Genomic DNA, 16,601 nt, shown 5'->3' with positions numbered 1-16,601 from the left:
ATATATATACATATATATATATATATATATATATATATATATATATATATATATATATACATATATATACATATATATATATATATATATATATATATATATATATATACATATACATATATATATATACATATACATATATACATATACATATACATATACATATATATATATATATACACATATACATATATACACATATATATATATATACACATACATATATATACATATACATATATATATATATATATATATATATATATATATACATATATATATATATATATATATATATATATATATATATATATATACATATATATATATATATACATATATATATATATATATATATATATATATATATATATATATATATATATATATATATATACATATACATATACATATACATATATATATATACACATATACATATATACACATATACATATATACACACATACACATATACATATATACACATATACACATATACATATACACATATACACATATATACATATACACGAATTTCACGACTAACTCGCTTTTCGTGTCCTCTAACTTGTCACGTATGTTCATTTACTTCACACAATAATTTGTCCATGAACATGTGAAGTTCAGTTCGTTGATAAATCCACAATATTCAGCCTTGAAAATGAGGGGAAAAAACCAAAACCACAGGTTGGAGTTTCTTATGTTTTTAAAATAATTCAAATATTAATCTTTGCTCTGCGTTCCTTTCTTTCCAGACTCCCACCCCTCCAGACTCCCACGTCCACCTCCTCCAGACTCCCACGTCCACCCCACCTCCTCCAGACTCCCACGTCCACCCACCCCCTCCAGACTCCCACGTCCGCCCCCCCTCCAGACTCGCACGTCCGCCCACCCCCTCCAGACTCCCACGTCCACCCACCCCTCCAGACTCCCACGTCCACCCACCCCTCCAGACTCCCACGTCCACCCACCCCCTCCAGACTCCCACGTCCACCCACCCCTCCAGACTCCCACGTCCACCCCACCTCCTCCAGACTCCCACGTCCACCCACCCCTCCAGACTCCCACGTCCACCCCACCTCCTCCAGACTCCCACGTCCACCCACCCCCTCCAGACTCCCACGTCCACCCCACCTCCTCCAGACTCCCACGTCCACCCCACCTCCTCCAGACTCCCACGTCCACCCCACCTCCTCCAGACTCCCACGTCCACCCCACCTCCTCCAGACTCCCACGTCCACCCCACCTCCTCCAGAATCCCACGTCCACCCCACCTCCTCCAGACTCCCACGTCCACCCCACTCCAGACTCTCACCCCACCTCCTCCAGACTCCCACGTCCACCCCACCTCCTCCAGACTCCCACGTCCACCCCACCTCCTCCAGACTCCCATGTCCACCCCACCTCCTCCAGACTCCCACCCCACCTCCTCCAGACTCCCACGTCCGCCCCGCCTCCTCCAGACTCCCACGTCCACCCCACCTCCTCCAGACTCCCACGTCCACCCCACCTCCTCCAGACTCCCACGTCCACCCCACCTCCTCCAGACTCCCACGTCCACCCCACCTCCTCCAGACTCCCACGTCCACCCCAATTCCTCCAGACTCCCACGTCCACCCCACTCCAGACTCCCACCCCACCTCCTCCAGACTCCCACCCCACCTCCTCCAGACTCCCACCCCACCTCCTCCAGACTCCCACATCCACCCCACTCCAGACTCCCACCCCACCTCCTCCAGACTCCCACGTCCCCCTACCTCCTCCAGACTCCCACGTCCACCCCACCTCCTCCAGAATCCCATGTCCACCCCACCTCCTCCAGACTCCCACATCCACCCCACCTCCTCCAGACTCCCACATCCACCCCACCTCCTCCAGACTCTCACGTCCACCCCACCTCCTCCAGACTCCCACGTCCACCCCACCTCCTCCAGACTCCCACGTCCACCCCACTCCAGACTCTCACCCCACCTCCTCCAGACTCCCACGTCCCCCCCACCTCCTCCAGACTCCCACAAAGGAATTTTCACAGGGTGTATATTTGGATAATTTAGCTTAGGTGGTAACCTTTTTTTATACAAACTTCTTTCACCCTTGGGAGTTCTGTCATGAGATGAGCAGTAAAATTACCTTTAAATTGATGCATTGGTTGGTTGTGTTTGTACTATTTTTGTTTTTTGAATAATAATCCGTGATTGGCACATTTGAGGGGTCACGTGACTCCTTTTGCCAAACTCACTGCTCGTTGCAATGTCTTCATTCTGTTATTTTTTTCCCCATTGATAACATATTTGTGTCACTGACGGTGAATAAATCGTTTTTAACCACGTTTAGGAAAAAAAATAAAAATAATAAAATAAAACCTTCAACTCGCCACGTGTCAAGTCTGGCTCCTGAAGGGGAAATTCATCGATATGGCTGAAATAAGTTGTGGTGGAGATGTTCATCCTCATCACCACGTTATGAGTCTGGGGTGTGTTCACTCGCCAAGTTTCTCGCAGAGCACTCGCCAAGTGGCTAAAGCACTCAAACAAGCACTCCATTCAAAACCGTTGATAAGGAACGGTTGGCTTGGCAAGCGCTAGCTTGCTGCTTGGTAACTGAACACCACTGGACATCTTGATAACATACAGTACATACAAAACACCGACAAAAGGAAATTTTGTTTTTAATTAAAGATTTCAAATGTTAATCATGAGCATTTCCGTTGTCATGAAAACGTACCTTGTTCAGTTATTATTGCCATTTGATACAACTATTCTTGTTAATGTTGTAAATATTATTATTAGTGTTAATTAATATATGCTTTGTTGCAATGTTATCATTGCTTTTGTTATATATTTATTAATTAGAATACCATGCCGTGGTAGAAGGACATATTGTTGTGGGCTGGGCTTCGGTGGCGATAAACAACCACTAGATGGAGCAGTAGAGTCGTCTCCCACCGAACACCCGGAATTTAGGTCGTGACTCTCGGACAACTCCGAAAGGTCACGGGTCACTTAGACTTAGAGGACCGTGGTCGCCAATATTTTGACGGCGTGGGGTAGGGTTAATTGCCTAATTTCAATGCGTATACCAAAATACCCACGTCATCCAACTACCGGGGAAAACCATACCCTCGGCCAACTTTGTCTGAATCGAGTCGCTGTCACCGACTTGGATCCGGCGAAACCGAGCAGAAGTTACCAAAGCCGCGCCGGACCAAAACGGCCTCATTAATTCTCAAGTCCGAACCATGCTGGGTCAATCAAAGAAAGGACAGAAACGAACTGGAACATTTAACACGGGGAGTTTATTTTACAATAATAAACGAGGAGGGGAGCACACAGAGCAGAGTTATCACGAATAAAGAAATGTAATGTACAATTAAGAAGGCACTTAACGATTCTACTTGACAGACGGGGCCCACGGACACACACACACAAAATAAACTGGACCCCGTGGGTCTTTAGTCGGTAGAGCCAGGCCAGGGTACCTGTCCTGCCTCGTGTGGTCAAACCGACTCCAAAAATCACCACGGTGGGACTCGAACCCACGTCCCGAAGTCCACGGCCCACGACCCTGGCTGCTCGAGCACCACCACACTGTTCGGTCACCACCACCACCACCACGGTGAGCCACCGCAAAGGACCGCAGACCACTCGAACCACGACCGCTAATCGAGACCAAGACCGCAGACCGCTATTACCACGATCCTGCAGAACATCCTCACCCTCACCACCACACCCCTCTTCTTAAGGTGGGAGGGGTTTCTTTTCCTCACCACTCACCTCCTGATTGGACGGTCGGTTGTCGAGCGACTCGTGGCAGCCCTCCATTGGTCGGGCCGAACACTCCATCTGGCGAAGGCGGAGCCAGCCCTGAGGTGACGAAACCTCCGCTCACGTCCGTGGTCCCGAACACATGCGTAATGGCGACCGGGTCGAGTGCGGGATGGTGGCGTTGTTGTAGTTGTTGATGAGGATGTAATAAACCTGACTATAAAATAACTCGTAGCACACACATGTAATTCCCGTTAGACAAAGGGGCTGGGACCCAAACTATAAACATATACTTATCGAGTTAACTAAGCAATGGGGACTGCTGTCTGTCTGTGTGCAAAAGGCTTCCAGATTCGTAACAATATTAAGCTGCTCTATATACCTTAAGATGGTGTGCGTTTAAAACATGGGAATTCAGGTTTTTTTTTGTCGTATAGTCGAGTCTTAAAGGGTCTACAAGATCGAGAGTCTTCGGGTCTTTTGGGTCCTCTAGGACGTTTCGGTCTTCTCGATCCATGGGAACTTTTGAAAACTCGGGAATTTTTGGGGGGTCTTAAAGGGTCTTCAAAGTGAAAAGGGGTCTCAGCAGTCGAAAGGATCAAAAAAGGTATATTCCGATAGTACGTAATTAATAGACAAAAAGTATGACTTACACTGACACACACTCATCCATTTATAGAAGAGAGAAGAAGAAGAAGGAAGAAGACACGTTCATTCTTCAAATGTACACCAGAGGCCGATGAAGCCCGAGACCGACATGGAACAAACAAAATGGCGGCAATTTGGGTTTGAAGATCCACCCTGAACGTAGAGACAGACAGACAGACAGACACACAGACAATATACTTCTTCTTTTTCTCATTCTCCCGTCTACTTTTTCTTGCTGCATCCAGTGCAAGTTGACGGTGACGTTCGTCAGCCGTTTCATTTTGGAATTGGCAGTTTCAAACGTGACGACGCGCATGTCACCAACGAGGACGAACGTGGCAACACGCAAACTAAGCTCCGCCCCTCCCTCTTCGGATTGGTCAGAGTAGCGAACAATTGTAACTTTTTATTGTGACGACGTCTAAAGAATGACATGTTTTATTATAATGACTGTCGAAAAAATACAAATCAAATATAAACGTGTCTGGGAAAAAGTCTTGTGGGCGGTGTATGAGTGAAACCCGAAATTACTATTTTGGTTTGTGTCCATAAAAAGGAGTCTTTAAAAAAATATATATATTTAACACTTCAAATATTCATCATGATTATTTTCGATTCTATTGATATTGTGACGTTCACGGGACTTGAACAGTCCCGCCAATCGTCATTAAGGAGCGGAGCCATCCGCACGTATATCTCCTCCCTTTCTCTCAATCCTCCAATCGGCCCGCCCCGTGCTCCAGGGTCTTTGTAACTTCCAACGGAGCGCCTCATTGGTCCTCCGTCTGCGGCCCTCCGCCAATGGTCATCAAGGGGGGGGGGGGCGGAGCCATCCACAGCACCGTTCTGTCACGTCACGGCAAGCCTACAGGAAATACTAAAAGGGAATACACATCAACACTTACCCTAACCCGTCTCCCTATCTAATTACGTGACAATTATCATTTCCCCCTTAAAGAAATGGACATTTACGAGACAATTTATCACCACTAAATCTTCACTACATCGAGATCCTGGTACAACTCGAACAGCATGGCATACCTAATTAAACATCCAAATTACCCTTTGAGTGCATACCCCTCCCCCCCCAGACGTAACAATATTAATCATGATTAATATGGAATAGGCAAAGCCTAGAGGCGAACGTAGAATTCTTCTTCCATTCGATGCTGCAAAATAAATATTACCTTCACAACAACAACTGCACTGCCTAGAACAGGATCTCATCTGCAAAAATAAATATTACCTCAACATTACCTTCACAACGACAACGACACTGCCTAGAGCAGGATCTCATCTAAAAAAAATTAATATTACCTCAACATTACCTTCACAACAACAACTACACCGCCCAGAACAGGATCTCATCTAAAAAAAATAATATTACCTCAACATTACCTTCACAACAACTACACTGCCGAGAACAGGATCTCATCTAAAAAAAAATACTAGAAGCGAACGTAGAATTCCTCTTACATTCGATGCTGCAATTTCCGGTTACTTCGGCCTGGATTCGGGATCAGCGATCAAATAATGTAAATCACGATTAAAAATTATTTGTTGATGATGCGGGATATATCATTATTAAAATCAGTGGAGGAAATATACACCATGTCTGATATTTGGGTCTTTCATGTCTCCGACGATGCCTTTTATCTCCCGGCATGCATCATTCCCCCATGACAAAAACCGGAAACAAAAAAAAAAAACTTGAAGCAAAAAAACCCAGAAGCAAAAGGGTCATAGCAAACGACACGGATTCCAAATTGCCAGAGTATTGTGTTGTTGTTGTTTCCTATTCTCAAGTGCACGCATGAAGTAATATTCACAAGACAGAAATAAAACCCAATCGTGTTTATACACCGCACAGCGTTTAAAAAAAAAATAAAAAAAAAATAAAAAAAATAATCAGAAACAAAAGGGTCATAGCTAACGACACGGATTCCAAATTGCCAGGGGTGTTGTTGTTGTTGTTGTTGTTTCCTATTCTCTCATGTGCACGCGTTAAGTATGAAGCTCACTGCGTTCACTATTAGAGTATTAGAAAAGATAACAATTGTGAATAAAGAAGAGATAGAGCTGAAGTAGAGGTTGATCAATCGATTGAGAATATTGATGAATTGATTGATTGGGTGCTCTACCAAAAGGCAGGTCCTTGGCTGCTTGGAAAGGAGGACACTGGGTGGTTTGCCATTGCCTTCCCAGCAGTCAGTCAGAGAAGGAATTTGTAATTTGTTCAGGACGCCGATGATAACTCACCTCTCTTGGCGAAGGACACCGTGGGATCTTTAACATCCACCAATTCATGATAGCAGACAGGACACCCGACTTAACATCCATCTGAGGGATGGCACACACATTGAAGAATCACTCTGCCTGTGAAACACCAGGATGGCAGTTTGTAGCTGGGTCAGGATTTACATCCATCCATCCATCCATCCATCCATCGGGACCATACTCTGTACAGAGCGTTGGTGCTGCCGAAGAGGTCTCCTGGGCTATTGGGCACACCCTGTATGGGTCATCACTCCGACACAGGATACTCGCATGGCTCAATCATCTCAGCATGCTGGAACTCATTTTGCCGACCTCAGAAGAATGACAGGCTGAGTCAACCCCACCTGGTATTAATTCAAATTCGTTTTAATTCCATTCTCAATTCAATTGAATAATAACTAGCATCCGTTGAAGACAAACTCTTCGATATCCCCCGCCAGAGTAAATGAGGATTAACAAACTTTTATTCCCTAAGCGTGTGCAATATGTACGTGAAGTTTCCCCTTGATCTGACCAGCCGTTCTGGAGAAGATATTTGAAGGTTTTAGGGTAAATTCAATATGGCCACCAAACCATGTGACCTATCAATTAGAAATTAACAAATTTCTGAAAGGATGTCTTGGGGAAAGTGTGTGTGAAGTTTTGCCTCAATCTGTCCAGCCGTTCTGGAGAAGAAGATTTTTAAAATTTATTAATTTTCAATCCAAGATGGCTAAAGAACCATGTGACCTATGACATCATAAATTTAAATTCTGCCTCCAATCCTCCAGTGGAATACGTGTGTGAAGTTTCGTGTTAATCGGATGAGGTGTGTTTTTCTATCCAAGATGGCCGCCAAACCATGTGACTTGTGATGTCATAAATTTTACTATGTATGCAGACATTATGGAAGATGATAGTTGCAAATTTTCGCTTCGTGAGGTTATGTGATTCCAGAGAAAACATTATTTAATATTTTTCTTGAATCCAACATGGCTGCCAAACCATGTGACCTATCAATTAGAAAATATCAAGAGGCACCAGTTCACCACTTGCTTGATATGTGTACCAAATTTCGTAAATATATCTTGAGGGGATTTGTAGTTAAGCTCCGGAAACAAAATGTGACGGACGGACGGAACCCATTTCTATATCCCCCGCCAACTTCGTTGGTTGGTGGGGGATAATAAACGTCATGTGTCAGGGTCAGGTGTCCAATCAAAGTGGGACATCTTGATACCCAGTCATCACTGCCAGCAGTTATAAAGTCGCAGTTCAAATGACGTCTCTTATCAATTATGTAACATACCAGTACACAAAACAAGTTCTGGTGAGGGTCTGCAATTTCTGACTGCTCTTTCTATTCTAGTTATGTAATGCAATGATGTTTGCGGATTTCCAAGCAAATGGAAGATGACCTAACACAAATGATAGTATGAAAAGGGCAGAGAGAGGATGGAAAAGAGCAGCAGAGCAGGATTTTAGGACATGTGAGCTGATGCCGTCCAGTCCAGTTTCAGAGTCATAGTCGAGGATTGAAAGAACCTTCTCAAGTGCAAAAGACAGTCAGGAGCAGTTGGGGATCACAGGGAAGGACGGTTTCCGAGGGTGAGGGGTTGGGGACACAAGATTTGGAAGTAAACACAGAAATGAGGCAGTCTCAAGGCTCTTTGGCTCATTTCAAGGCTCGTTTGGCTCTTGGTGCTGCCTTTCCCAAAGTGCTTGCACTTTTGAAAGCTGGTGGATTGAAAACTGAAAGAAGTTTCAGCTGCAGCCTGTTGTGCTTTCTTCAGAGCTCGGCATCTTGCGACTCCTAACATCTGTTTTTTTTTAATTTATTATGCAGCTTCAGTTTCAAAGTTCTGAACCCTACTTTTTTTTGAAGTTTAATCGTGCTCTTAGAACTGATACACAATGCACCAAATCTTGACTGTGGTACCCAAGGAACCATTAGGTTTCTCTAAAATTTTATAGGAACTTCCTGTTCTCCTTGAGGAATCTTACCACCACTTTACAGTCGAGGATGCTTCTGGTGAAACAGGTTTAAGATTCCCGGATCATCCGACACTTTGATCTCCATCTCGCGAATATTCTGTAAAATATTCCGTCTGCATCCCTCATAAAGCGAGAATTTTTTTTACAATAGGTGGATCAAATCTTCGGGCTTCCTGCAATGCTCACATTGCCCCGGATGGTGACACTCCATTCCATGAAGGTATGAATTTAGACGACAATGTCCGATTCTTATCTACAGAGCTGCCTGATCTCTCCGGGAAAGCCTGGGAAGCTTAACTGGAGGTACTACATCCGGGTGCACCTTGTGACAGAATCTTCCCTTCGTGCTGGTGTCACACTGAAATTGCCATTTTTTTTCTCTCAATCAGGTCTTTGACTAATAACTTCTGATGGGCCCAGAGGGATTTGGGTAATATCGTTGTTAAGGGCTTCCTTCGCCACCATATCACAGGCCTCATTCTCATCAAAGCGGGGATCGAGCACGGGTCGATTATTGACCCCTTCCAATTTGCAATGTTAACCACGTGAAGCACTTCAAGAATCAGATCATTTAAGCACCACCATCCTGCAGGGATTCCAATGTCTTTAAACGCAGAAAGTGAATTGGAAAGGATGACCGCAATGAGAGGGTTAAACTCGATTTTCCATTCAAGAGCCAGAACTATGGCAAGAGCAAATAATTCAGTCGAGAAAACTGAGAGATGGTTGGTTGGCCGAACTGATCTAACCACCCTGATGTCCGGGATACACATTGCAGCAGCTAACAGCATGTGTAGAGACAAACAAGAATGAGTCAAAGGAGGCCAAATTGATACTTTATGAAGGGGAATGACAGGAAGGGAATCCAGCCCCATCCGCCCAGCAGCCCTCTTACAGGCTCGGCCTAAAGGAGGAGAAGCGGAGTTCTTACCAACCCATTGGTATTCCCAAAAGTCTGCAAATAAGGCTTTACCAGGGTGGTTATCCTCAGACGAAATGGTTCGAGCCCAGTACTTCATTCTGGCAAATTACCAACAAAGGGTGAAGGACATTTCTCCTGCTTCCACCAGAAGAGCCAACACTGGAGAGCTTATGAAAGCCCCTCCCCCCCAGCCCCCACCCCCAAACAGACATGGAGAGCTTTAGAATGGATAATCTCCAGGTTGTTGTGATTGCTCATGGCCATATCCCCAAAGTACTGACAACCGTAATCTAGATGTGAGCGAATTAAAGCTTTACATGGAAGGAAGAGACCTTCCCTATGTGCTCCCAAATCCATACCACATGTGCACCGGAATAAATTTCGGCCTTTGGCACATTTAACAGGCAACTTAACATGAGGGGTTAATCCCTTATTAATAATAATAATAATCCCTAAAAAAGGACACTTCAGACGCTGCTTTGAGGGAAGTGCCGTTCACCATCATTGATATTGTGACGTCCACGGGACTTGAACAGTCCCGCCAACGTAGAATGAGCCGAAACGATGGAGGCGGTTTATTTATTTATAACCCAAACATGGCGGTTCCAATCGCTCTGCCGCAAATGGGACGAGGAAGGTGGCACGAGTCGCTTTTCACCGAGTTGATGATGTTTATTTGTTTTTATTATTAACCAGAAATAATAAAACTCGGCAAGAAGAGGGATCCGGGGCGATTCGACGGGATGGTGTGGGATCGGGCGTGGGGAAAACACAGACAATTCCAATGAATATACAGATCTCAAACCCTCTAAGGCGCCAAGCACACACACACACACACACACACACACACACACACACACACACACACACACACACACACACACACACACACACACACACACACACACACACACACACACACACACACACACACACACACACACACACACACACACACACAAAACGTAGCTACTTCTGGTGGTCAGGCTGGACCGTGGTGTGGACGCAACTGTCCCTGGATCAGCGTCGGACGAGCTGGCCTTGCTCTCGTCAGGGGGGGGCAGGAGAAACCGTGGTGCTGTCGACCTCCTGGTCCTGGCCCAAGTCCGCTCACAACCGCCAGGGAACCAGTTCTGGCGCCAAATTGCGAGCAGGAGAGGGAGGCAGGTCCGCCCGCCGTTCGACCCCGTACTGCGAGTCAGCAGAACCCCAGAGCCAACCAAGGTGAGGCACGAGGCTCAGCAAGGCTCCAAGACACGATGAAGAACACGATCGAATCAGCACAACAACAAGTACGCTTCTCGCGCAACAGCCTCCACACCAAAAAAACACGATCTTTTTGTCCCGATCTTCTTCCTCTTCCTTTTCGACCCCGAACAGAACCTTTTATCCTCCTGTCCTCGTCACTTCCAATCGAGCCGTTTATTGGCCCACCGCCGTCGCCTTCTGCCAATCGTGATCACGGGGCGGAGCCATCCGCTGCACTGTCCTGTGACGTCACGGCCAGCCTCCAGGGACTACTAAAAGGGGTTTACGCAGACACACTTACCCTATCCCGTGTCCCTATCTAATTACGTGACAATTATCATTTCCCCCTTGAAGAAATGAACATTTACTAGACAACTTATCACCACTGAATTGCTACTTATTACATCGAGATCCTGGTAAACTCGAACAGCATGGCATACCTAATTAAACATCCTAATTACCCTTTGAATGCATACCCCCCCCCTCAAACGTAACAATATGATAAATTTGGACTCCTCACCAGATACAATACATGGCCAAAAGGATGCAAACACCCCTTCTAATTAGTGGATTGGGCTATTTTCGCTACACCCATTGCTGACAGGTGTATAAAATCAAGCACACAGCCATGCAATCTCCATAGACAAACATTGGCAGTAGAATGGGCCATACTGAAGAGCTCATTGACTTTCAACGTAGCACCGTCATCGGATGCCACCTTTCCAAGAAGTCAGTTCATCAAATTTCTGCCCTGCTATAGCTGCCCCGGTCAACTGTATGTGCTGGTATTGTGAAGTGGAAACGTCTCGGAGAAACAACAGCTCAGCCGTGAAGTGGTAGGCCACACAAGCTCACAGAACGGGATCGCCGAGTGCTGAAGCACGTAGCGCGGGAAAAAAAAATCGTGTCGTCGGTTGCAACACTCACTACAGAGTTCCAAACTGACTGGAAACAATGTCAACACAAACACTGTTCGTTGAGAGCTTAATGAAATTGGCTTCCATGGCTGTGCAGTCGCACACGAGCCTAAGATCACCACATGCAATGGCTGGAGTGGTGTAAAGCTCACCGTCATTGGACTCTGGAGCAGTGGAAACGTGTTCTCTGGAGTGATGAATCACGCTTCACCATCTGGCAGTTGGACAGACGAATCTGGGTTTGGTGGATGCCAGGGGAACACCATCTGTCAGAATGCATAGTGCCAACTATAAAGTTTCGTGGAAGAATAATGGTCTGGGGCTGTTTTTCACGGTTCGGGCTCGGCCCCTTAGTTCCAGTGAAGGGAAATCTTAACACCACAGCATACAATAATATTCTAGACCAGTGTTTCTCAAGGTGGGGCGTGGCAATATTTTGGTGGGGCAAAAGGATTCAAAACTCTTTTCAAGATCAAAGGAACTATGATGTGGCTGTATGAGGAGAGCAAAAGGAAATACCCAAACTCGACTACTTTGGCAAGGGAAGTATTGATAAATTTTCCATCATCTTATTTAGTCGAATGTGGATTTAGTGTTGTTATCGATTTGCTGCAAGCTAAGACAAATCGACTGGAAATCACGAAACGTGGTGATTTAAGGCTGAAAATGACAAAATTGGTTCCTCGAATCAAACAAATCTGCAGCCAGCGTCAAGGGCAGGGCTCCCATTGAAGTGAGTAGCAATTAAATAAAATTTGCAATAAAGTTTTAATAAAGCCTTTTGAATACATATGTAGTATATACTGTAGTGTCTCCAATCATGGTGGGGCGTACGATTTTTTCGAAAATCAAAGTGGGGCGTGGAACAAAAAAGGTTGAGAAACACTGTTCTCGACAATTCTGTGCTTCCACCTTTGTGGCAACAGTTTGGGGAAGGCCTGTTTCAGCCTGACAATGCCCCCGTGCACAAAGCGAAGTCCATATAGAAACTGTTTGTCGAGATCGGTGTGAAAGAACTTCACTGGCCTGCACAGAGCCCTGACCTCAACCCCATCAAACACATTTGGGATGAATTGGAACGCCAAATGCGAGCTTGACCTAATCGCCTAACATCAGTGCCTGACCTCACCAATGCTCTTGTGGCTGAAAGGCAGCAAATCCCCGTGGCAATGTCCAAACATCTCATGGAAAGGCTTCCCAGAAGAGTGGAGGCTGTTATAGCAGCAAAGGGGGGACCAACTCCATATTAATGGCCATGATTTTGGAATGAGATGTTGGATGAGCAGGTGTCCACGTACTTTTGGCCAAGCAGTGTGTATCTCAATATTTCAAGAGGTTCTCAGAACAACACAAACTCAAATCGAGATATTAAAGTTGGATTGATCAAGTCAAAATTATTTATTTTAATAACACTTGGGACATTATCATAAGAGGGAGAAGACTCGTCGATGGGAGAGTGAAGAGTTTGGGTTGAAGTTCATTTCACATCCTACAAGATAAACAATAACCTATTCCACGACATAAAATTGATCAGTAATCACATCATCATGAACAAGCAAATTATTATATTGATTTTAACCAAAAAAAAACAACCAAAAAAAAAAAATACTTCACTTTGCACATCTCGTGAATGAACAGAATGGAATGTGTAAAATCATGGAAACGAGCAAAACTGCACGGAATTACCAACAAAGTTATAAACCCCAATAGCGGGGTTAACAGGGTTCGTGAAGTTCCCCCTGAACACATGTAGGACCCGCGAATCCCAGAAACATGTCAACTCTCCCGCCTCACAATCCAAAAAGAACCCTAAACGTTCAGGATTCCCCGGCACGGATACGACGGTCTCTTGATCGTTGTGCCATGCTGAATATTTGTTATTACATTTCTGCAAAAACCACGACTCGGGATTCTCTCCCAACCAGCACTGTTTTCCCATACCTTTCCTCGCCATGGAGTGAAAACAGATGCCCATTCCGCACAAACGACTTGAACTCACATCGACCTCCCAGTAGTGACGACCTGAGAAGAAAATCTCAGAGCAAAGAAGTTGGGGGGGGACATCAAACCGGTCAGGGTGTTCTGGGTAGGGTTGTTTGGTCTTGGTTCGAATCGCCATTCTGAAGTCTGGGGAGATCTTAATCCATGGATTTGCAGTGTTTCGGTCCAGACTCGGGGTTTGTGCATCTGCAGATGTTCGACAAATACAAAACACATGCTATTAAAAAAAAAAACCCTGTGAAAACTGAAATAAAAACCTTTCTGTAGCCTATATGCCTGGTGTTGGCTTAATGGTTAGGATAGTGGGCTTGGGATCCTAGGGTCCTGAGTTCAAATCCCGCTCAGCTGTTGAATTAACACCAGGTGGGGTTGACTCTGCCTGTCATCCTTCCGAGGTCGGCAAAATGAGTGCCAGCATGCTGGTATACTGTGTCGGAGTGGCGACCCGTTCAGGATTGTTCCCAATAGCCAAGGAGACTGCTTCGGCGGCACCAACGCTCTGCACAGAGTATGGTCCTAATGGATGGATGGATGTAGCCAATAAAAAAAAATTAACGAGAGAGTTCATAGAACACGATACCCCATGCGGTGTTTAAGTATACACTTCAATCCAAAAAAAATGATTATTTTGAAGGTCATTAAAAATAATTCCACAAGTTTCACGCTGTTGAAGCGGTCTTGTACACCACCTTATTTAACATGTCCAAGTACAGCTCAACGGAAGAGTTTTGAAAGTGCAAAGAAGGCATTTTGTGTTCTTAAGTGTTCAAGTATATGCTTCAATGAAAAAAATATATAAATAAAGATTGTAAAACTGGTATAAATCAATTAATTAATACTGGAATTTACCACTGCTGCCAGTGTCCATTACATTACCCCCAACACATTAGCGATTCGTGCCTGTTATTTGTATCCTTTATAACGTCCTTACAAACATTGAGTTTCCTGTTTGGAATGATTTTCAATTATGTTTGACTGCCAGGTAGGCCGGCAGAGTAAAAAAAAAAGAAAAGATTATCTCACTCCTCTCGACACATGTGCGATCGGAACAAATTCAGAGCCAACGTACGGCAAAACGACAGACTTGTCTTCCTATTCATGTTCAAAATATGACGTTCAATTTAAACGAGTTGTTCCTTAATCATAAACTGACGTTTGTAGACAGACAGACAGAGGCAGACATGAACCAATTGCTTAACCGTGCCTTTCGCTTGATGTGCGTGGGGTAAATATAGTTTCACCCAGGTGTCATGGAATCTGAGAGGAATCATGGAAAAAGCAAGGGAATATCAAAGGTAGGTGTATCTCTGTTTTATCGATTAGAACAAAGCTTTCGATTGTATTGATCATGAATTTCTGTCAGGTCAGGTTCGATCTGTGACCTGCTACAGGTACAATGTAAACCTGTACTAACCTGTTCCATGGTCGGGTTGTCGGCGACTAAACCGTCTCCCCCACCAGGTTTTCTGGTGAGGGGGGTGTTTGGATATGGACACCCAGCAGGATTAAAAAGAAAACCTGTCAAAGGGCGGAGGAGCTCCTTGTGAGCCAACGGCCATCCATATCTAGTGCCCAACTGTGTCTGCGGACGTCCTCCTGCAGTTGGGTTACTTCTTATTAGGAGGTTGGTGGCAGGATTTGCACTCCGGCCATCGTAAAACCCTTCATTCCGCAAAACGCAAAAACGCAAAAAAATCTGAAAACCCACTCCGTGGGAGTACCTCCTGTGCAGCTTCCCTTCGCAGGGCAGCTCACCGGATGATGGGATTGGGGCAAAGCCTTCGGGACCCCCAATCTTTGATATGAGGGAAACCACGGGGTAACATCCCTGGGTCAGATTGCGGGAGAGTGTGTCGGAGTGGTGCTGAGGTGTCATCCACCAGACGGCCCCTTCGGGTGGGTGCCTGGAATGTCCTATCCCTAAGAGAGGATGATCACCTGTCTCTGTTATCATCTGAGCTCAAGCGTTTGGACATCGGGATTGCAGCTCTCTCTGAGGTTCGGAGACCGGATTGCGGCGAGATAATGGTGGGTGGTTACACCTACGATTGGTCTGGTCGCTCTGATGGTTACCATACCCAAGGAGTTGCTGTAGCTGTGTCCAATAAGCTGACCCCAATGATAATTGAGGTAACACCGGTCAACGAGCGTATTATGAGATTAAGGATTCGTCACTCATTAGGTGTCATTTCCCTGGTCTCTGTTTATGCTCCGACTGAGGCGAGTGATCTCACCGTGAAGGATGCATTCTACGCCACACTCGAGTCTGTGGTTGATCAGTGCCCCAGACGAGATACACTTCTAGTCTTGGGGGATTTCAATGCATCGACTGGAACTGATAGGGACGGTTATGAGGTGTGTGTTGGTCCCCATGGGTCAGGAACTATGAACCAGAATAGCACTAAGTTCCTTGACTTTGCAAGAAGTCATGGACTTAGGGTGGCTGGTTCATGGTTTCAGCGCCCACAAGCTCATCGCTGGACTTGGTATTCTAACGCTGGCGGTGTGGCAAAGGAGATTGACCATGTCCTCATTGACGGTCGTTGGAGGATGATCCAGAACTGCAGGGTCTAGTGCTCAGTTCCTCAATACTGACCACAGGCTTGTTGTAGCAACTCCAAAGCTGCACCTTAAATCCTGGAGAATGGTACCATCCCAGCCTAGGCTGGATGTTGCCAAGCTCAGGGATGAGAGAGTAGCTGAGGAGTTTGCGAACAGGCTGAGTGGACACTTGGGGGGTCTGGGTGCTTTGGGGGGTCCTGAAGAGTTGTGGAGCGCCTTCAAGACCACCATCCTTGATGTTGCCGGTGGATGTCTTGGAGCTCACCGCAGGGCAAAGAAGAATTT

General features: G+C 45.4%; 1 protein-coding gene across 1 annotated transcript in view; it reads right to left on the bottom strand.

The window, feature by feature from the left end:
- The window catches only part of LOC147033367 (uncharacterized), a 118,018-nt gene that overhangs the window by 73,029 nt on the left and 28,388 nt on the right, over nucleotides 1-16,601 (bottom strand). Inside the window, exon 6 of the mRNA XM_085851457.1 lies at nucleotides 13,695-13,940. Within this exon, the coding sequence (XP_085707583.1) occupies nucleotides 13,695-13,940 (246 nt within the window). The remainder of the gene's footprint in view (nucleotides 1-13,694; nucleotides 13,941-16,601) is intronic.

This window comes from Eptatretus burgeri, chromosome 2 (genome assembly GCF_056783735.1).
Source record: "Eptatretus burgeri isolate ZD-2024b chromosome 2, Ebu_testis_v1, whole genome shotgun sequence".
In the NCBI taxonomy this organism is placed as follows: Eukaryota; Metazoa; Chordata; class Myxini; order Myxiniformes; family Myxinidae; genus Eptatretus; species Eptatretus burgeri.
This window is presented reverse-complemented; position numbering and strand designations above follow the sequence as displayed.